This window comes from Rhinichthys klamathensis, unplaced genomic scaffold (assembly GCF_029890125.1).
Source record: "Rhinichthys klamathensis goyatoka isolate OS25496 unplaced genomic scaffold, OSU_Roscu_1.1 h1tg000679l_1, whole genome shotgun sequence".
NCBI lineage: Eukaryota > Metazoa > Chordata > Actinopteri > Cypriniformes > Leuciscidae > Rhinichthys > Rhinichthys klamathensis.
In genome coordinates this window covers 174,540-197,594 of record NW_026607111.1, presented here as the reverse complement: position 1 = coordinate 197,594, position 23,055 = coordinate 174,540, and the positions used below count along the sequence as shown (strand labels likewise).

The following is a 23,055-nucleotide window of genomic DNA, read 5'->3' as shown; positions in this document are numbered from 1 at the left end:
GGAGGCTGGCTTCATTTATTATCAAAACAAAAATAAATGACAGATTAGGTGGATGCGGGCGAGGGTGAACCTAGCGCCGGGCTGTAGAGCGCGGGCTCGACAGGCATAGCTAGACCACTCGAGGCCGAGGGCTTATACGGCCTACGCTGTCCTCGTCAGCGTCCTCACCGTTAGGTCCACCAAACCTAGCTCCTGGAGCAAATTGTGAAACTCCTGAAACCCTCCGGAGGTTCTGGTGGACCCGAGTACAGCGACGATGTCCCCTACGGAGCTGCTTCTGCTCTCCAGAGCATATACGAGCGGTGACTCTCTCGAATAATGCTAATGCTAATGCTCGATAAACATCTAAAAAGATGGCCGCCAACGGGTTTAGAAACTTTCGCCTCCGGATTTCGCCTCTGACGCGCGTAAATTTCGCTTCAAACTTTTGTTTTTACGCGCGTCAATTTCGCCATTGACACGCGAATTAACACAAAGTGGTCAAGCGTCAAACTAGACGCGGTAGACGCGAATTTGACGCGCTATTCGCGTCCGGTGTGAACGCACAGTAAGAAAGCATTCGAAGAGTAAAAGGCGGGTCACGGGCTGGGCGAGGTTGACACACACGCTGATAGAACGAAAGAGGGCAGTCTACTATACAACAGGAGGAAGAGGGAGGGAAAGAGAAAGAAAGAACGGGTTTGCGAAATGAGAGAGGAGAGCGAAATCGAGGGAAGAGTCGTGGCCAACTGAGTGATGTTATGAGACAACGGCTTCTTTACTACGAGCACCTACAGAGCGAGCAGAGAGGAGCGCGTGAGCCGCCGCGGGTCGCCTCGGATCGGAAAGTGACCCTGGTGCAGGAGAATCGCGCTGGACTTTAGGGGCTGTTCTTACTATTAAACCCCGTCATTTCATCACAACAGCACTGCGCCGGATCATCTCTGACCAGCTTTTCTTCTCTGTTTTGTATTTCCCCGCCGTTGTCCGTAGCGGGTTAGAGCACGGCGGAGTTTGGCCGTTTCGCGCAGTCATATGTTAGTGGATTTCTTACTAGTTTCACGAGTGTGCCAGAGCCGAAGGCGAGGAGTTTACTGCACGATTAGCCCTTTGGATGAGACTTATTGGGGCCGGGGTGTGTGCGAGGGAGGGGGTGTCGGAGCGGGCATTTAACAAGAGAAGTCGCTGCAACTAGAATTCAGTTTAAGGGAAACGTGCTTCGTTTTTAAGCCTGATTCAGATTGAACTTGATCAAAATAAACCCCCCAAAGGAAAAGTGTAAGATAAAGGAGAGCAAGAAAAAAACGATGCTTTTCGCGTTAAGGATTAGAGGATCAGCGTGCGTTTGTACAATCTACAGGGGTTTCATTTTCTTTGACAATATGAAATGCTGCTATTATTCTGGATATAGTCAAAAGTGGAATTGTGTGGCGAACTAACTTAGTATTTATAGCAAAGTATATACCATTTCAGTGGCACGAAGGCTAGTTCGAAATTAGGAATAAAAAAGATTTTGTGTGTATCACGAACAGTAATTACAACGAACAGCTACAGTGCTACTACAGTGTAACTAATGATTGTTGGTCAGGTGTTGCTTGCCTATTTCTGTCTCTGGCTTTTGTAGTTTCTCACTGCCGCACACGGTCGTTTCTTCCCTTTTTTAAATCTGGGTGTTTTGGTGTAGTGCTACAGTTTTGCGCCGTGACATGAGGACAGGTTCTGTTGTAGCGCCCGGCGGTGCGGATGCAATACCAGGGGCGTTCCCGAGGGGACGGACTCATTTGGAACTGAGCTGCTGAGACCAGGTCCGGATCTCCCACATGCAGCCCCTAAACCAAAGTGGCAGTACAGAATGAGTCCGGTTACTTTTATGCTATGCAGGATGTAATTATGCGTTTGCCAATCAGATATTAGTCGGTAAACCAGGCTATGTACGCCAAAAACTGATGAATTTGGATCAGATGTGAAACAGGATGTGGATCTGATAAAGTGCACTGACAGCCAGGGAGAATAATAGTGGCCACGTGAAAAAGACAGATGTGTATTACATATGGCCTTTTTTATTATTAAGCATTTGATACATATCACTTCCCTGTCTGAAGGATATTATCTTTCGTTAATCTTTTTAAACAGAAAATCGCTTCCGTTGTGTGTCGCAACCCAAAGAATAAATTACACTCGTACTGCGGGTGTAGTAGCACCATGACCATGCTAACCTGCTAATTTGGCAGATTTGGGCTTCCCATTTTCGCGACGATTTACTGAGATAACCGTGTTCACGTTTTAGGCATTGGTTATTTAATGCCTGTATCGCTCCTTTATTGTTATAAATGTAATTTGTTGCCAAATTAATTCTTAATCGTGATCTTGTACATGTATACCCGCCCGGGCTGAGGTGAGCTCAGGTCGCAGACTGTTGCACTACTCGAGCCCGAGGATGACCGAGAGGCCTACTTAACCCCTTCATCCCCGCAGCTCTCCGTCAATGTAAACAAGCTCGGACAAGGAGGGGGCAAACAGGACCAAAAATAAACTACATCGTCCAAATAAACCAAACCCGTTTCCGCATTTCGAAACGAAGCAGTCTATGTAATAGTAACTGTGTACCCGAAAGTGTTTTAACGCCAAGAACGTCATTTGTTATAATCTGCGCGTGCCTGGTGGTGGAACGGCGCTTTGCTCTCTTCTGTGCGGTACCTGATAGCACGTTGTCATCATTTTTACTCGAATATGATCTGGTGTCTGAGCCAATAAATCTGAGAAAACAGAAGGAAAGATGGAACTGAACTGAAACTGAACTAAAGATTAGTGTGGCTACACTACGGCATGTCATAACAAGAACATTTGGTACCAACATGAAACTCCAGTAGACGGATGCTGGCAGCATCGATTATGGCCGCGTATTTTCATCGCTCTACTCAACATCACCTGTCTGGGAAAAGCATCATGTGGATACTTCATTTTTAATCGCAAGGACTTGTTTTTACCTTATATCAGATGCACGTTTGAAACAGTACTTCTATTTAATATTACATGTTTGTGAAGTTTTTCTTTAAAAAAAAAAAAAGCATTTCAAGCCTCTAACTCAACCATGTTTTCATCGGAAAGCCCGCAGTATCTTCGCCAAGGACTCAGCATGTTTGGTCAGTCATTATTACTCAACGTGTCAGAATTTTTTTTTCCCTTATAGAATGAAAAATGAACAGTTTTGCAGCCGAAATTAAGTATTCGTAAATAGGGGCATTGTAGTTGTAACGGCATCACGAAATATTCTGTTCTAGATTCATATTACTTTGAAGAGGTTATTTGGCCCCAAATACTGCTTTCTTCATATCATTCGGTAACAATATGTCCATGCACTTACTGTATTCATGACAGTCAGACTTTTTTGTAATGTATTACACTCGTGAAACGAAATTGAGCTTGAAGCTACATCAGTTTACTCTTATAATATTAAAATATTTATGATAGCTTGGTTTAACAACATGATAGCTTTCATAAATAATATTACTTGTTAGCCTGCATCTTAAATAATATGAGATGTTTTGGTCCGTTATCCTTGCTCTTCCCATTTCATTTTGATGGCTTTTGTAAATTACTAATGGTTTAGATATTATGGAGAGTGACACTACATTGTGTACATATCATCAACAAATAAATATTGAGACATCTTTTTTTTCCAAGCAGCCAATGGTACAATATTTATTATATACATATACATCTAGTCATTTATGTGGCTTGTCAGGCTTTGATTTGGCTGTTGATATGGTTTATTACTTGGTGTTAATACTTGAATGAATAATACTCTGCTATTTTCTCCTGTAGTGTGGACTAATGTTGAGCCCAGATCGGTTCCAGTGTTTCCTTGGCATTCATTGGTCCCTTTCCTGGCACCCACCCAATCAGATCCATCGGCACAACCTGGTGAGGGCCAACAAACTGTCAGTCATCCGCAGACAGCTTCTCTGAAGAAAGGTAATTTACTTTGTACAGCCATTGTTTGATTCCAAAATTAGCTTATTATCCTTTTGAGATTATAAAAAAAAATTGTGGTCGATATTAAAAACATTTGGAAGTATATTTCCTGGGATAGTCCGGATTCTGTTATGTATTTGGCCTCCCCTATCACATCTGCAGTGACTCTCTGAAACTCTAGCCTCTGTAATTTAGCCATTACCCAGTGCATCGATTGACCCCCGAGGTTGCCAGATTGGAGGGATTCATTAAAGATGCTGTAATGAATAACTCGTCTTTCACTTTCAGAGTCTCAAAGCGGGTCAGTGCTGAAGGAGATTATAGAGGGAGCACATAACCCTTCCTCACGCCCCACACCCTCCGCTGATGAACTGCCCCCGGAGAGAGAGAAGGATGTGGAGCGAGAGAGACCTGACAGTGAAACAGAAAGTGACGTGGATGATCCGTGAGTGGTCTAGTGTGTGTTGAGTGTGAGATGCGTCATTCTGTTTGAATGTGTTTTGTTGCTGGTATTCCTTTTTGTGGAGAGAGCTGTATAATGGCACCACAAAGAAAGGGAGAACAAAAGCATTCCACTTTATCCTGTGTCTATGAATGACAGCAGCATTTACATTAATGAACTGTCATCTGAATACACTTCTCTCTCTTGTTTTTCCCTCTCCCTTATAATACACATATAAAATTCTGCTCCATGTGTAATCATCAAGTCATCTGGTACAGTTCCTGCTAAATGCGTTTTACCCATTAAGCTTATTGTATTATCTTTGCATTAAGGTGTTATTGACATTTGTGAAGCATCCATCTCTTTAATATTGTACACTGGATATTACAGATGTGCTCTGTGCAGCTCTGTGCTTTCTGCCTTGGCAGTGGGCTGCAAAGCAGTAGCTCATTGACACTGTGCATTGCAGTTTTCAGTAATTGGCTCGCTGCTTTCTGCTGTATTGTTTCACGGCACAGTTGAAGCGCCCTGAGGGTTGCAAAAGTGGAGGATCTTTTGAGCCTGTTTTGGTCCACAGTAGCTATATGGTTGTGACAATGGAATAATTATCAGTTAACTAATACCAAAATGCTTGTATAATAGAAAAACCCATCTTAAAATCATGTGCATGCAATTAGAAATACATTATTCTAATGTCTCTGCAATTAATAAAATAACTCGGATGATAATGGTGGGTTGCTTCTTTTGTAGTGATGCTTGTTATTTGAGGAAAGATATTCCTTGTTGTAAGCTAGAAATTGAGATTGTTTCAGAAGCTGTTTGAATGTTTAGTAGAGGCAGATGGGAAAATATCAGTTTATATTATTATACTGGGATAATCAACGCATACTGCTGGGTCTCCCACTGATTCTCCTCTGTTAACATTTAATATTAACTGGGATTTTTGTGTCCAGGTTTTTCCCCGGTGTTCTTCCTGATCCGCCAATTTCTGCATCTCCTGGAAAGCGTAGATCTCAGTCCCTCAGTGCACTGCCCAAAGATGACAAAACCAGTCCTGGCAAGGTAAATGTTTACACATGTACACTATCATTTAAAAGTTTGGGGACGCTAAGACTTTTTAATGTGTTTGTGTTTTAATATATTTTAAAATGTAATTTATTAATTTTTAGTAGCCATTACTCCAGTCTTCAGTGTCACATGATGATCCTTTATGCTGATTTGGTGCTCAAGAAACAATTAATATTTTTTATCAATATTGAAAACAGTTGTGCTGCTTAATATTTTTGTGAAATCCGTAAAACATTTTTTAGATTAAAAGGAAGTTCAAAACAACAGGATTTATATGAAATAGTAATCTTTTGTAACAATGTACAAGTCTTTACTGACACTTTTGATCAGTTTAACAAAACAAAATTCATACGGACCCCAAACTTTTGAACAATAGTATATGCTTGCACAGTCTCACTCTCTTGCACAGACACATTCACTCATTCCTTCTTACTCTTTCACTTTACAGAGGGAGAAAGACCACATCCGGAGACCCATGAACGCGTTCATGATCTTCAGCAAGCGGCATCGTGCACTGGTTCATCAGAGACACCCAAACCAGGACAACCGCACTGTCAGCAAGATACTTGGAGAGTGGTGGTATGCCTTGGGACCCAAAGAAAAACAAAAATACCACGACCTCGCATTTCAGGTTACTCGAACTGTCTTACATTTGCAGATATGCATGTTTAGACTCCTAAATAACCCCCATTAAGTCAATCCAGCCTTTTGTAAATGTTTCTGCCATTCATTCACAGGTGAAGGAGGCACACTTTAAGGCACATCCTGACTGGAAATGGTGTAATAAGGACAGAAAGAAATCCAGCAGCGATGGACGTGGTGTTCCAGGAGGCAAAGATATCCGTGAGAGGAGCATGTCAGAAACCACAGGTGTGGAACAGGACAAGCAGTGCAGCTGTCACTCTGCACTGTGTTAATGTGAATTATAGTTTAACAACTGATGCACTTTTTAAAAGTAATTGTGATCTAATTGGTTCAATATTTTATTAGCCTTTTTAATAGCTGAAAGGATTTTGAATTTTAATTGTATATTGCTTCAGGGCTCAACAATAAGGATTTTATTTATCACTTGGCTGATTTTTTTTTTTGTATCAGTAAAGTTTTTTTTAAATATACAAAGATAGCTGCAAAATATATATTTATAATCAATATTTCCAAGAATATCAAAGACAGCATTAGATTGGGGGAAAAATGATGGCATACTTGGCAAAACATTAGTTTAGTTTTGTAGATTAGTCATTCTTCAAGCTAGATAATTTGACATTTTTTAAAAGTGTTTTCAAGGCATAAAATGGATATAGATGATCAAGAAATGTAAGATATAGTGCTGACCGATTAGGGCAAGTTTGGTCTCCGCCCCCGCCCCAACCTCGAGCCAGTTTTACTTCGGGAACAGTCGGGTTCCAGAAGTAAAAATCCCATACATTTTTTCCAAAGGGGAATTGATTTTTAACGATAACCTACTGTGAGCTATGAGTTTAATCAATGGTAAATGCTTTTGTTGAAGCCATCAGCCCACAGCTTATTTTTTTAATACACTAGCCATTATTGTGCCAAGAAATCTGCACCAATCAGAATTGTGTAGTGAAAATGCACCAAAAGAGCTCTAGGCAACCGCCCACTCCCATGAAGCACTGCGAATGGCGAAACAGAGTCAGTCTCCCCACGTTCTCAAACTAATTGATTGTTTGTGTATATATGCATTTTTTGCAATAAACTTGAAATTTTGTTTTTATATACATGATCAACAACTGAAAAGTGCCCCTATTATGCTAAATTAAAGGTTCATAATTTTGTTTTGGAGGTCTCGTGCAACAGGTTTACATGCATCCAAGGTCACTAAACACTATCATTTTCTCATAATATACATTGCACCTCTTTTCCGCGAGCCTGCTCTGCTTTGATTGCTGTGATTGGCTATCTCTTACAGCGCGTGTCAGAAACTAAATGGCCATTACAACATAACAAATGTACACACCATAAAGACAGTAATGCTGACACTGATTTTATCGTATCAATTTGAGCGCAGGAGCGATGATGAAACATTGGAAGATCTAGTTGTTCAACCCAAACCTCCATCGCAAGGACGAATTCAGCTGGACATTTCTCAGTGATACACTACTCAGTTTGTCATACATTATGAGATGTTGCAACTGTAATTCCTCTACATCAGCATTAACAAGTGTATGTCCGTCAGCAAACCACTGTGTATATTTCTAATTTATTGCATATGTGGGAACTGTATTATTAACAGTATCAATAACAGTGCATACGTTAGCCGAGCACTAACGTGAATTACTGATGTAACATTAAAGTTTGTTAAACAAATCTAGCTCCATCCTTAATTATTACTCAAAGTAGTAATAATAACAGACAATCTGCATTAATTGACACAGTTTTAGGTAACAGTGGCCCACAGCTGATTAGCAGAAGTATTTCAGTTAGACATTAGTAATGTGGGTTAGCCGGAGACCTACACAATATAAACCCCCAAAACTACTAATTTGCATATCCCGTGTTAACCTCGTGGAGATTTGAGAAACAATTGTCAAAAGGTTATATACTGCTGTTGTATCCTCATCCTTTGGAAGTGTTTTCAAAGAGAATATGCTTCTGTAGCGCAGAAAACAGCGTCTTCTTGACATGCACACAACACCAACAAGCTGCAGTGTTTGAGGGCGGCCAGTGAAGACCATAGGTGGGAATTATGCAAATGTGTTACATTGTTGCAGGTCAATGAAGTGAGACTGGAATTACTGACGGCTCATTTCGGCAGTTCACAATCGATTCTTTCTTTTGGGAGACAATAACTTTATTTATCGTGCTCTTTGATCTTTGCAGACCTTTTACATTGAAAAAGGGAAAAAGTGGATGGGCACTTGTGGCCTGTTGTTTATTTTTTCCTTTGTGAATGCACAAAATATATATCAAGTTCTTCTATTTCAGAACCTCCATCTGTTTCAATGGGGATGGAGCTTAAAGGTGTGGGGCCTGGCATGGTGAGCGTATCAGAGCGAGGCGGAGGTGAAGGACATGGTCAATTGCCCCGTCCTCGTGCCTTCTCTCAGAGCGCCATGCACAATCTGGAGAGGAGCGAGAGAGGCAATCCACAGGCACTCGCTGAGCTCGCACAGGTATTAGATGCCCACTTGCGCAAGTGACACATTTTCAGAGATTCATGCTCAACTAACGCTTTCTGTATTTTTAGATGTGTGGCGATGGTGGTCAGGTTGCAAGGCGGGGTGCTCTCTCTCAGACGCAGAGGGGGGTAAGTGAGGACATTACAAGCGATGACGAGCGTATGGTCATCTGTGAAGAAGAGGGGGATGATGACGTCATCGGTGAGTCAGACTTCATTTTTCTGAGACACTTCCTCTGGTCCTTGATTCCATAAGGGTCTTAAAAATACATTATTAAGTGAAGATGTACATTTGTTTTTTTTATTATTTATTAGCAATTGTGTCATTCTGTTGTAACAGTTATTGTTTGCTATTGTCGTGTCTTATTCAGAGGACTCATATCCGGGTAGCTCTATTGACCTGAAGTGTAAGGAGAGGGTGACAGACAGTGACAGTGAAAATGGATCTGGAGATGAAGGAGAACGCAAGGTACCATCTCACATATTTTATATCTGTCTGTGTTAATTTGCACAAAAATGTGCTCCTTAAAGGGATAATTCACACAAAAATGAACATTTTGTCATCTTTTACTTTTTACCTTTTAAATCTTTTACCAATTTAGGGTAAAACTGCTTGTCCAAATAGTGAAAGTGAACTGATTTGCTGAAATCAAAACAGGGATGTGATGTAATAGGTGAGCACTTGCGCATTATTTCCACCCACCATCAAAGAAACCGGCAGTGGCTTCTGCTTGTTCTTAAAGGCTGAATAATTCCCAAACGAACTTGAAAGAATTTGACAGAAAAATACAACAAAGAATATCATTTACATGTAGCGCATCAATTCTGCGTGGTAAGACTCTCTCACTATCTCTTTGCGTGTGTGAGAGAAACACAGAGTGGTCTCAGCTAAGCAACGGCACCTTCACAATACAGTTTATGGTGCATTGAATACGCTGCCATTGAGATCAATTGCATTAGTGCGCTTTAAAAATATATCTGTGCTAAACTTATAGTTAGCCTCTAACTCAGAAACTGGCGAGTGAAATCTAACAATTTATTAGCCAATTGGCTAATGATAGGCAATATTTAATCGCCTAGTTGGAAAATGTGAGTGATTTACTTCCATTGTAGAGGGTTGCAGTGGAATTTGTGTTTTGTGCCGCTTTATAAAGGCAGAGCACCTACCGGTATTCACACACTTGAACGCCGTTGCAACGGCTGTTTTCTGTGGGGGGTTTTTCTGCCAACCTCCTGCGCCCCCCTGCAGTGCCTGTGTGCCCCGACTCCTCACCGGAAATGAGATTTAAGAGCTACTGCTCTCAGAGTTTAATGTCAGTGAACAAAGACTGAAATGATGGTATTTTTCTTACACAAATCTATCGAATGGCTACCTAAGACTTGAAACATAGAGCACAAGTCATGTGGACTATATGTTTCCTTCTTGGAGTTTGTCAATATACATCACTATCCACTTGTGAGTGTGTATGGAAAAGAGAAGCATTCATACTAAAGGCCTGTTCACACCAACACAAATGTTTGGCATGGAAATTCAGTTCACATGTGATTTTCAAACCAATGCATAAAAACTTACAGTAGGTGTCGCTGACCCCAGACTATGCATTTAAAGCCGGTGTGTGTGTAAAGTTTTTGAATTGGATGATCAGGGTAAATTGTACTTTTGTCATTAGGGTAATGTAAATATCTCATGTAGCTTCTAAAGGGCAGTGATAAAAAGATCTTTAAACAAAATGAATAAAGCAAATGTACAACCCACAGTCTTATTGCATCATGTTGCCATCTTGAGCACCAGTGAATGTTTTCACCTTCACCTAATAGTCTCTCAGTTGTCCACAGAGTAGGAAGATGGATCTCAAAATCATACTGTTAAAAAGTGTTTAATTATCCAGAAGATACTAGAAAACCAAAGAATATAAGGAACCTGGAGAATTTTTCTGAAGAACAGTGCCCAGTTTAACTGCTCAGGACAAACAAGGTACTCATGAACAACTATCACAAAACATAAAAACAGTTGTTGATCATCCAGGTAACAACAATATTAAAATTCAAGGGTATATCAAATTTTTAACTGGTTCATTGTGTAAATTCAGTCATTATTTTGCATTCATTATCTTTTGGACTGTATGTCAGCATCTGTGTTATTCTGTGTTATTCTGTGTTATTATGTGAAACAGCTTATTCAGGACAGTACTAAATAAAACCCTTTTATTTTGTTCAAATTATTAACATCTTGCATATTAACCCCTCTGTAAAAGAAATTCAGCTGCGTTGACTGTGCAGATGTTGGTGTTGGTCTGAACAGACGCATTAACAGCTGTTCATTCAAATTAAAATGTTTATCACACTGAATTGTTGCACCAAACATTTGTCTTTGTTGTGAACAGGCCTTAAATAAATAAGTAAATAATTACAGCGTTTTGGTGAACTATCCCTTTGAGATGAATATAGTCGAGCAAAATAGTGTGATATGTAGAACGCTTTGCTTTCTTTTAGAACTAGAAAATTGCTTGTAGTCCTTGAGCTTTTTTCCAAAGTGAATTATTAATGAAGTTTACAGAAGGCCATTACACAGTATTTTTATTAACTGGTAAAATATCTGTCATTGCATTTGCCTGCTGCCTTTGGCAAATTTATGTTCTTCTTTTTGCATACGTGCCACTTTTCTCTTTTTCTTTTTCATCAGAGAGTTTTTGCTCCAGTGATTTGCTCCTCGGCTTACGGCCCCGGTCATGGTCGGAGCGTGTCTCTCTCCTCCTACCCCACTTCTAGACGCTTTAGCGACACTTCCTCGAAAAGAAAACGAACAATGGAGGGAGGTGATGGAGAGCGAAGGGAAGGTGAAGGAGGTGTGTCCCAGTCCTCTGCAGGTCAGTCCATCCTGGTCAGTTCTGGCGGGGGAGTGTCATCAGTTCTAGGAGCGGTGAGAGTGGCGTCCACTGTCGTCACTAATGTTGTGCGTCCTGTGGTCAGCACGCCAGTGCCTATCGCCAGCAAGTCCCCACACGACAGGAAACCCGCTCCGCCCCAGACACAGCTTTTCATCGGTCCTGGTGCCACAGGAAACGTGGCAACAACTTCTGCTGGAGGGGGTGGGTACTATTCCTCATCATCGCCCAATCCTGTTAGTGCATCAGCAGGTCAAGGGGGGCTGGTGACCAATCTAGTTTTGGGAGGCACATTCCAGGCTCCGCCCGCTGTACAGCTTGTCACACCTCCTCCACAAAACTCTGCCTCCCCGGCATCGTTTACTCATAGTAACGGTCCGCTGCCTCTGCCCGTGCTGCAGTCGCACATTCTCCCCTCTGCCTCATTACCGCCCTCGTCAGGCCAAAAACCGATAACACAGGTCCAGTACATTCTCCCTACCCTCTCTGCCAACAATCCCAAGAGCCCCTCCCCTCACCAGGCCAGTCAGCCAACCAGTATCTTCACCCTACCCACAGCTCTGCCCACTCACGCCTCACTGGCCAACGGGAAGCAGTCGGGGTACGTCTCCAGTCCTGCTGTGGGAGTTGTTAGCCCAGGAGCCAGAGGTGAGGATACATACATTTAATAAAACAGAACTGGAATATGTGTTAAATACATTGCCATATTAATGGAGTACTGCAGGGATGACGTCAAAACCCAGAAGGCTAATTCGCCACTGGTTCCTTCGAGATTTTCCTATGGCGATACTTTTTGTGCTACTACGGACATTTTGTTCTGTAATGTAAACTGCACACACTCACACCCCAATTTTTTTGTCATAACAGATTCATAACAGATTCAAAATAATCATAACAGATTCAAAATAATCATAACAGATTCAAAATTCGCGTGTTTGATGTAACTCGCGTGTGTATAATTTACAATGTAGAGGAAAACATCCAAGTATTGTCAAGTTATGTTTACAACAGACCTTATTTTACCCATAAATGTAAAAACCCATCTTGAGGGAATCACTGGCAAATTATTCTTCCGGGTTTGACGTCATCCTTGCGGCACTCTATACTTTTCCATTTAAAAACAATAGCCACGTTCACACATGAAACCTGTTAAATTGCAGTAAAATTCCCAGATTAGCTTTTTTTTTTATCATCTGAAATGTGCTGCGACTTCCATTCCGAAGCAACTTATATAATGTTATTAACGTCAAGCATGCAAAATTAGTTACTTTTCCATCGTCGGGTTGAACGGTTCAAAGAATTGTAAAGAGCTGTTACGGTTATATTTCCACTTCAGCACGGTTGCCTAACCGTTTTAGTAGAATGCGTGTAGTGACGTCGCCACTCAGGTTTGGTCACTTGTCCGTTACTTGGCTACCAGTTTCACTGCATGTGGCCAAATGCGCTATTTGAGCGAAGTAAACACAAGTTAATAATACAGTTAAAATAAATATCTGATTATCCTCCATAACCCGGTTTCTATTTTCATCTCTTACAGTCTGTAAACTCTTTTATTTATTTATTACTAAGGCAATGACTGAGGCATTTTTATTAATGGTAAATGGACTGCATTTATATAGCGCTTTCACAGACCCAATGGCCACCAAAGCGCTTTGCCTCACATTTTGCCTCACATTCACCCATTCACTCACCGACGGCGGTGTCAGCCATGCAAGGCGCCATCCAGCTCGTCGGGAGCAGCTGGGGTTAGGTGTCTTGCTCATGGACACCTCGACACTTGGCCAGGTGGAACCGGGGATTGAACCACAAACCTTCCGGTTTGTAGACAAACTACATGAACCACTGACCACTGCCGCCCACGCCCATTACATTCATAAGAGCTCTGTTATCAGCCCCACAGTGGAAAATTAAACCGGCATGGAATAGGTTAAGCAACGAGAATGGTTTGGCCCGACAGTGGAAAAGCTGCTATAGAGTCCACATACACAACAAATCAGTTTTAGCATAGGTGCCACTAGTGTCGCAGGAACTACATACTTCACTTTTAAAGAAATAAAGAAGTCTAAAGGAGCTAATCATGGGCACATAGCCAGTTGGCCTGAGCTGGAGGAGAAAGTTTACAGAACAACGTGCTGCGGCTGGGACAATGTTGACATGTTGTGGACAAACTAATTAGTGAAAAACATTCTAGGCACATATACAAGCTGACCGTGAGTATGTGCGGTTGGAAAAGTCTGTCTGTGCGCGTATCATGCTGATGATTAAATTTACGTCACGCACTGTATGCATACATACATGTATACAATTACAAGTATACTCTGGGCTTAATTTGAGCAATTATAAAATAATAATAAAATAATTTAATTTGAGACAGACGAGGAGTTAAAAGTGGCCGAAGTAACTCTGCAGCATGTCATAAATGGAAACATGTCAACTGATTACTACGGACACACAATTTACACTTGCAGTGTAGACCGTATTATAAATTCTTATCGGAGGGATTTAATTCCGATGCACCGGTAATGTGACAATTTCTTATTCCAGGACATTTCTGGAGCTGTTCACACATGGTCTCTAAACAGAAAAATGCTGTTAATATTCAGCAAAACGCTGTATGTGTGAAACTACCTATTGTCTCTTTCATTGTATTATTACATTGTATCATCATGTTGGCTTCGGGTTTTACAGGTACTGTTCTCCGTGGTTTTGTGCTATGCCAGATAAGACAGTCTGCAAGACCCAATTATTTTAAACACTGTCCCCTACCTCCTGCAGTGCAAACACAGTCACCAGTCTTGCAGGGCAAGATGCTGGTTCCCATGGCAACAGTGAGGGCTGCTCCTGCCCCCTCTCACCAGTTTCCCCTGGTAGCCCCTCCTCTTCCTGTTCAGAATGGAGCACAGGCAGGAAGCAAGGTGAGATCTCAAATGGGAAATTCTTATATAACAAATTTACACTGAATAGAAAACCTGTATTAATCAGCATGTTTTCCTGTTTCCTTTCTGTCTAGATTATTCAGATTGCTCCGATGCCTGTCGTCCAGTCGCAACTCCCCTCCACGGGACCAGCGCAACCTGGGAGCCCATTTTCTGTTACTATGGGAACAGCTACGGTGGTCGCCCCAGGCTCTACCCCGTCTCAGACCGTGCTGCTACCGCCCCCACCAACAAGGTAGATCGCACACTCTCACAGGCATACTTATACTCACCTAGCCGCATATGCACAAACATCTCCCCCACTCTTATTTTAACAACTCCTACACTCCTGAAGTGCTACAGCACTAGAGAATAACCCTGCCTTGCTGCTCTCTCTATAAAATCTGGTTTCTGTGAATATTACTTTTTCTCCCACAGAATCACTTATGTACAGTCCACTCCTGGGGTTTCTTCTCCTTTGCCATTAGTTTCTACCACAACAGGTTCCTCTTCTCAGACAGCTCCAGCAACACCTGGATCTACTTATGTGCAATCACCCTTGGCGACCTTTGCAGCGATCGCTCATCCAGGACAAACTTTGGTGCAGCCACTGATTGCAGGTCAGTAGACTTATAATTAATATAATTGAATAAATAAATAAATGTATTCTCTATTTAAGTGTCTTAGTGTCACATGATCCTTCAAAAATCATTCTAAAATGATATTATTATTATTATTATAAATGTTGAAAACAGTTGTTCTGCTTAAAGGGTTAGTTCGCCCATTTAAGACATGAAGTTGTATGCAATCCTTACCAGCACTATAGTGCATACACACTGACCCACTCTGTTGTCACCTCCCTGGTCAGAGTTCTGGCCGCTGGAAGTTTTTCAATGAAGTACTCCCGGTTATTTTCTGGGGTCACAAAACTGTGCGTTTTTACGTGAAAAAATGATTTGTGTTTCAAAGCTTGATTAATTTACCACACAAAAAACACGCCGGTCAAAATTCATACCTCAGTTTTAATCGCCACTATTTTCTATCCATTTCTATCAATCCGCGCTGCTGTCAACGTCAACAGTGCGCACGTTCAGATCAGCTGTAGAAAGCGCGACTCGCTGACAACATCTATGACTGCGAAACTTCTGATGATGAAACCAATTTTAGCACAATGCCAGACGGATCAGATGATGAAAGTAATTTTAGCACAACGACAATGTTATTGTTTGCAACACCAAACCTCAATTGTGTGTGTGTTCAATCAAATAGTTTTCTCAGCAAATTGTACCAATATCCCTATAGGCTATACTGTTTTTATATTAGACATCTTTTCACGTGTTTTATAATGGAGTTTTATAATTTTACAGTTTAGACATGGGATCATAAAGTTAGTAAATAGAGCTTACCCATGGTACTGGTACAGCAAAACTCTTTAATTTTCCTTTTCCTCCTTGGTTGGGGATGTAATCGTCTTCGCTGAAGTGAGCACTACCCACATGAAAATCCTTTATTCTGGATATTTTAGCTCCCGCAGAGTAGCCGATGGCAACCAGCCAAAGCTGTCTCATAGTTATATTCGAAACAGGAAAACGATGGAATCTGAACTTTGATCCCGACACATCGTTGTGGTCACTTTCCCACGTTGTGGGAATTTACAAGTTCGCACCATTGTTAATTTAATACTTTTTACGTCTTTGTCAATCGATTGTGTAAACACTAACAGCTGATCGGAACGTGCGCACTGTTGACGTTGACAGCAGCGCGGATTGATAGAAATGGATAGAAAATAGTGGCGATTAAAACTGAGGTATGAATTTTGACCGGCGTGTTTTTTGTGTGGTAAATTAATCAAGCTTTGAAACGCAAATCATTTTTTCACGTAAAAACGCACAGTTTTGTGACCCCGGAAAATAACCGGGAGTACTTAATTGAAAAACTTCCAGCGGCCAGAACTCTGACCAGGGAGGTGACTACAGAGTGGGTCAGTGTGTATGCACTATAGTGCTGGTAAGGATTGCATACAACTTCATGTCTTAAATGGGCGAACTAACCCTTTAATTGTTTTGTGGAAACCGTGATACACCTTTTCAGGATTCTTTGCTGAATAGAAAGTTCAAAAGAACAGCATTTATTTGAAATAAATCTTTTGTAACACTGTACTCTTTACTGTGACTTTTGATCAATTTTAATGCATTCTTGCTGAAAAAAAAGTTGAGCAAGCTTTGCAAATAAAAAAACAACTTTCCCCACACTTTATGGACTTAATTTCAGTATTTTACTTTTTCAAACAAATCATCAATCAAATGATTGCAAAAATACACAAGAAGGGCCGATCAGTGCTATAATAATAAATAAATAAACATTATTTGTGTTGTCTTTTTGTTTCCCCAGGTCAGCCGTCACTGCTGGCCCCAGCCCAGTCTCCCAGCGCCCCTCACGCTCCTGCCATCACCGCCATCTACACCCCTACAAATGTGACCTTGGCAACTGGGGTGGTGTCTATGGCGACTGTGTCTCCAAGTGTGGTGTACACAGTGTCCAGTTCCTCTGGCCTATCTTCACACATCCTTCCTAAACACACAACACCAAACTCCATGACCTCTGTAACCTTGGATAGGCAGGGGAACATATCTGCACATTCTGAGAGACAGTTGCACCAGGAGAGAACACTGGACCGGCAGCACACGGACAGTCAGGTCTACACGCAGTCGTCTGAGAGACAGACAGAGAAGCTCTCTCTCTTACAGCCTGACAAACAGTTCCAGGTCCCAAGTAAGGGCAGTAGCAGCTCAGTTGCGCCTCCACAGGGCACTTCAATGCCACTGCAGCCTGGAAGCCCTGCTCAACCCTCTCATTCTGGTATGATAGACTTTAAAGAGGCCATAGTATACCATTTTACAAAGTCTTGATTTTGTTTTTTTGGGTGTACTAGAATAGTTTTTCATGCTTGAATGTTCAAAAAACACCTTATGTTTCACATATTTGACATGGTTGTAGCACCTGACCCAGTCTGTCTGTATGACTGTATAGTTGCTGTCTCTATGAAGACCCTCCTTCAGAAAAAGTGCTTACTGATATAGAGAATAACGCTTTGTAACTTTGCAGACCTTTTTCATGCTCAAACGGCAACACACTAAAGAAAAAAAGCATTATAGGTCCTCTTTAACATCATAAACCCCATCTGTTTTCATGGTGGGGATGGGGCCCAGTGGTGATTACTTTTACTTTAAGACTACACACAGTCCCTCTTTTCTCTTTCAACAGGCAGTGCTCCGGGGACTCCCAAACTGATTACAGCAAGGCCTCCTCAGAAAGTGAAAGCCACAGTGGCCAACATCCCAGTGGGCAGTTATGATGGAGGAGGGAGAGGCAAAGAACGAGACAAGGAGAGGGACAGGGAGAAAGAGAGAGAGCGAGAGAAAGATAAAGAGAGTGGTAGTCGGTTCTCATTTGAGATAGACAAGGCATCTGAGACGAGCTCTCCAGCAACCCTTCCACCAGAGGAGGGGTCCACAGACTCTGTAGCGGAAAGTGGTACACATAGTGGGCGTGGAAAAGAAGCAAACGCTAAGGAGGTTAGGATCATTAACTTGACTGTCAACTACATGATGAACTGAATGATTAATAGTAGTTATATTATTTATTATATCAAAATATTCCCCCAGTTTCACAGACAAGGCTTAAGCCTTGTCCCAGACTAAAATGCATATCTTAAAATATGTCAGTGCCACTGTTTTGTCTCAAGATGCACACCAGTAATGTTTTTTTCTAAGGCACGTTTATAAAAGCTACTTAAATGTCCTAATTGAACCAAGGCCTAATCCTGGCTTACTCTAAGCCCTGTCTGTGAAACCGGGCCATTAGGTTTTAAATATCAGATATCACTAGGTGCAGTAGGCAAAATAAACACGTTTATATATAATATTTATTAATTGTTTTTATGATAACGCCAATTCTGTTTTTTTACTCTACTCAGGCTGAATGGAAGGACTCCCAGCCTTCTTCTCCATTACCTCCTCCCTCTGGGTCAGATCCTGCCCCACCTCAGTCTCATAGTGATAAAGATGCACCACCTAAAAAAGTCAAGGCCCGCCCCCCACCACTTAAACGACCATTTGATTCTGTTGACAAGTATGTTTTTCTGAAATGTTTTTTTCTTGTTTTTCTTGAGACTGCTGTGATTTATTTCCAGTTTAATGTAGCTCTAATCACCATATGTTTGTACTACCAACCCTCTACGCACACCTTGGCAATAGAATCGCCATTGGCTAGTACATTTTTTGGGTTACTCGCCAGACTGATATATATATATATATATATATATATATAATTCCACCAAATCAGCTTATCATTGTAAAATGGCACAGCTTTTTAAATATCTAAATGTACACTCTTAAAATCAGTCAATCAAGCATTAGCCGATTTAATGATAGAAATGTAGTAATTAGAATTAAAACTTGATAATCATGCATGAATGCATATTTCCCATTTCAACTGAACTTAGGACTGGTGGTGGTGCTTAAGATATTGTTGGTCATTCAGTGTTTCTGAGAAAAAAAAAGAAAAAAAAAGATAGTAATTGATAATAGTAATTATTATTAAAAGATAATCCTACTACTAATAATGACAATATACAACCATAGACTGTAAAAAAAAATAGTATAGGCCTACAACACATGAGCTGCTGAGTTTATGAATGTTATCACCTTGTCAGCGTTCGTTCGCTCTGATTTGCTAAAATTAAAACAGGGATGAATGCCATCCAATAAGATTGCCGTTTGCACATTAGTTCCGCCCACTACCGGAGAAACCGGCATATCTTCTGCTTGTTCGTAAAAGCTGAATAATTCCAATTGAACTCAGTTATTTTGACAGGAAAATACAAACAAGAATATCATTTACATGTAGTGCGTCGATTTTGCGTGGTATGTAAGTCTCTCTCTCTCTCTCTCTCTCTCTCTCTCTGCGTGTGTGAGAGAAACGCGACGGCGAGTCACGCGCCTTCACACTAAACTCGGTAAACTTATACTTGGCATCTAACACACACTGGCGAGTAAAATCTAAGAATTTATTAGCCAATGGCTAATGATTGACATTATTTAATCAATCATTACGATGAATGATATTCATATGAAATTTACTTGCATATGTGAGTGATTTACTCGCATAGTAGAGGGTTGACTAATTTATCAAAAGTCTTAAGGTGCAGTCATACTGATAAAATGTCTCAGACAATAAGATCCATTGTCCAATGAAGTCACTTTCAAACCAACCGGCTTTCTGTTGGTCAACGTGGTAAATTCGTGTGACCAACTTGAACCCGATATGAAATCTGCGTGTAGAAATCTTTCCCCCTATCAAGAAAATCCTAATCATGTGGATTTCCATTGAAATGACTGGATTTCATGAAAAGTTGCTGAACAGCGCAGTGTTTCCCACAGGATTTTGTGAGACTGTGCCGGGTGGCTCAGTCCCTCTAGTAGGGTCCAAAATGTCTAAAAAACTCCGACCCATGTTCAGTGTGCAAATTGAACAAAGAAAAAATGTGATGAATTGACCTGCACCTGAACTGTAAAGGTGACTCAAACCTCTTTTTAGTTGTGAAATAGTGTCTCGGTCTATATTACATTCACACTGGTGTTTTAGGAAGCCAAACAAATAGAATATAACAATAATAATAATAATATTTTTATACTAATATTATTAATATTCCTATGACAGTAATGTAACCATATATTGTAAAGCAAATTAAAATTAAAATAAATGACACTTTAATGCTAATTTCTACACTTTTTGTAGAAAAGAGCTTTTATTTTGATGGAAACTGCAGTTGAGATTTTATTTTAGTGGAAAACTTGAGACGTTCTGAGATGTAGAAAACACCGGATCATGAGCTTATGGCGTGAGTAAAGTGAGCACTTCACTTTGAAACATGCAGCGCAAACAGACTATATACTTTTATTAAATCAGTCTTTTGCAATTTGGTAAGGGCACAAAACCATATATTGCACTTTCGATTTTAGTTTGTTTGGCAGATACTTTGCCAAAGCAATGGCATAAAACAACATTAGAGACCTTTTATGTTATTACGAGAAGTTTGAAATATTTTCTGATCATTTTGAAACAATTATGAAACAAATTATTATAAAAGTTTTAGTGCCAAAATTGTGTTCAGAACTTCTTAGTGATTCTTGGTACTTTTTGTACGAAGGAGTTCACGCAAAAGTGTCACAAATTAGCTTTTGATTGGTGACTTGGAAATATTGTAGAATCATAAATATTATATATAAAAATGTATTCGTTGCATTCCTATTTATATCCAGGTTTACATGAAAAAATAAATAAAAATTCAGCATTCTCAGACTTTAAGACCCCACTGCATGTGCAGATTGTTCAGTATCTTGTGACTGGTCATGTGTGCAGGGTCCTGTCAGAGGTGTACTTTGAAGAGCGCTTCGCAGAGCTGCCAGAGTTCCGTCCAGAGGAGGTGCTGCCCTCTCCAACCCTGCAGAGTCTGGCCACCTCCCCACGAGCCATACTGGGCAGCTACCGCAGGAAGAGGAAAAACTCCACCGGTGAGAGTAACATTCAGACCTCTCCACAGACTGATGAGATATTGAGTTATATGAGTTATGCTGGGCCAGCTAATTTCTTCTTGCATATCAAATAAAAAATCATCTAGTCCTCAATCCCACTTCTGTATGCAGACCTGGACTCGTCCACAGAAGATCCTATCTCTCCAAAAAGGAAAAGCCGCCGCAGATCTAGCTGCAGTTCAGAGCCCAGCACACCTAAAAGCGCTGCAAAGTGTGAGGGGGAAATTTTCACCTTTGATAGGCCAGGTAATACTCCACTACCCACAAAACCTTCATGATTCTGTAGCCTATGTTACACGGATTCAACTACATTATAATACCCCTTCTCTCTCTCTCTGGTAAAGATGGAGAGGATGTACTGGGGGAGCTGGAGTTTGAAAAGGTGCCCTACTCCTCTCTCAGGCGAACTCTTGATCAGAGGAGAGCTCTTGTCATGCAGCTATTCCAGGAGCATGGCTTTTTCCCTTCAGGTAATGCACACACTTGTATAGAGTCCTGTACCACCCACACAGCTCACAGACAGCACACATAAAGCTCATAAGTGCAATAAAATACAAATCATTCGCAACACTAATCTGATGTTATGGAAATAACATAATTCATTAGACCCACAGTTTTCATCCAGATACAATAAAAATATGCAATCTTCTTTAAAAATAGAATGTAATAGTAAACGTATAATAACATTTTTAAAATTAAATATATATTATGAATATCTCAATGTATTTCACTATTTCTTCTTTTCTTGGTTGAATAAGCATAATTATCTGAAATATTTACCCGATTAAAAAATCCACTAATCGCACATTTTTCTATAATTAATGGCAATTAATCGCACCTAACGAAGAGTTATATATATTTTTATAAAATCTTATTTTTTCAATCATTCAATCTCCAAATTAATGTAGAAACAATATAAAGGCGGTATATTTTACAGGGATTAAAGTTCTCCGTCGCTACGACGGATTTCCGTTAATCGCTGCGAGTCTGTGACGGATTTCCGTCAATTGCAGGGTTCCCGTCTGTCCTTAATGTCTTAAATTCACTTTTCATCATTTTAAGACCGAAAATAGGCTTTCATTTCTCAAATAATGTAATAAATGTCTTCATTTTAGTTTGAATTGTTTGAATAGGTCTTAAATTAAGGAAAGACAAGGTGTATTCAGCCTGCTGAGGGGGATGTGATCAAAGCCTGGAGTGGAGCGAAAGCACGTTCCTCTCTCCACTCTAAGCATTCTGTAATCCAGTGGTTCTCAAAGTGAGGTCCGCAGCCCCTATTGGTCCGTGAACTATTGCCAGGGGGTCCGCGAAATAATTTATAACAGCCTACCGTTTTTTCCGGACTATGTCGTGTTTTCTTTATCATCTGAAAATTTGCTATTTATTCCAAAGTGACTTATATAATGCATTTAACGTCAAATAATACAAAGTAGACACTTAAAGGTTTCTATAGATAGATAATCTGTATGTCTGTGCGTCAAGTAGACTATTCGCTGTGTTTTGGTTAATTTTTGGGGCACGTGCGCCAGAAAGGAGACAGAGACGGCATGAACCCGCATCCGGTTGTTTTCTTTATTTTTAAAAGGCATGACATTTTGTAGTCATTTATAATGTAGCCTATACACAAATAAAAAATCGACACTTTACCGTTTTGAATGATGTACTCTTGTCTTATCTGTATGACCATAAATAAGAGTATTCCTTTGTTTCCACTGCTGAGGAAAAAATCCCAAGTAATCGCGCCGGCGTCTCGCGTGCGCGCACAATAAGTAAGTTCTAGCACTGCTAGATTTGACATTAGAAGCCTGATCATTATCAAAATAAAAGTGCATAGGGATAGGGCCGTACCCACAATTGAGGTCCCCAAGGTCCGGACCTCTGTAATTTTTCTGTGTGTATATAATGAAAGTTGTGAAATAATTGCCTAATATTAACTTAATTTGGTGCTGCAAGGATATTGTACATTGCGATGATAACTGACCTTCTCGTCTGAGCTGCTTCAGCAGACTAACAACAACAGCAGTCAATGTCAAAATGTTTGAGTCGGAGATGAATT

General features: G+C 40.7%; 2 protein-coding genes across 4 annotated transcripts in view; one reads left to right on the top strand and one right to left on the bottom strand.

Moving 5' to 3' along the window:
* rabac1 (Rab acceptor 1 (prenylated)) overlaps positions 1-2,019 on the bottom strand; it is a 197,104-nt gene extending 195,085 nt beyond the window's left edge. Inside the window, exon 1 of the mRNA XM_056241870.1 lies at positions 2,015-2,019. The gene's annotated coding sequence lies outside the window, so the exon portion shown is untranslated. The remainder of the gene's footprint in view (positions 1-2,014) is intronic.
* The window catches only part of cicb (capicua transcriptional repressor b), a 56,358-nt gene that overhangs the window by 30,723 nt on the left and 2,580 nt on the right, over positions 1-23,055 (top strand). For 2 of the 3 annotated variants that reach the window (XM_056241848.1, XM_056241849.1), the window contains exons 3-20: positions 3,805-3,954; positions 4,243-4,399; positions 5,350-5,458; positions 5,913-6,095; positions 6,202-6,334; positions 8,411-8,598; positions 8,673-8,805; positions 8,975-9,072; positions 11,287-12,136; positions 14,264-14,403; positions 14,499-14,659; positions 14,842-15,023; positions 16,795-17,262; positions 17,668-17,978; positions 18,380-18,534; positions 20,827-20,978; positions 21,111-21,245; positions 21,344-21,469. In XM_056241848.1, the coding sequence (XP_056097823.1) occupies positions 3,805-3,954; positions 4,243-4,399; positions 5,350-5,458; positions 5,913-6,095; positions 6,202-6,334; positions 8,411-8,598; positions 8,673-8,805; positions 8,975-9,072; positions 11,287-12,136; positions 14,264-14,403; positions 14,499-14,659; positions 14,842-15,023; positions 16,795-17,262; positions 17,668-17,978; positions 18,380-18,534; positions 20,827-20,978; positions 21,111-21,245; positions 21,344-21,469 (3,831 nt within the window). Of the gene's footprint in view, positions 1-2,779; positions 3,123-3,804; positions 3,955-4,242; positions 4,400-5,349; positions 5,459-5,912; positions 6,096-6,201; positions 6,335-8,410; positions 8,599-8,672; positions 8,806-8,974; positions 9,073-11,286; positions 12,137-14,263; positions 14,404-14,498; positions 14,660-14,841; positions 15,024-16,794; positions 17,263-17,667; positions 17,979-18,379; positions 18,535-20,826; positions 20,979-21,110; positions 21,246-21,343; positions 21,470-23,055 lie in introns of those variants that run through there. The other variant, XM_056241850.1, reaches the window with a different exon arrangement.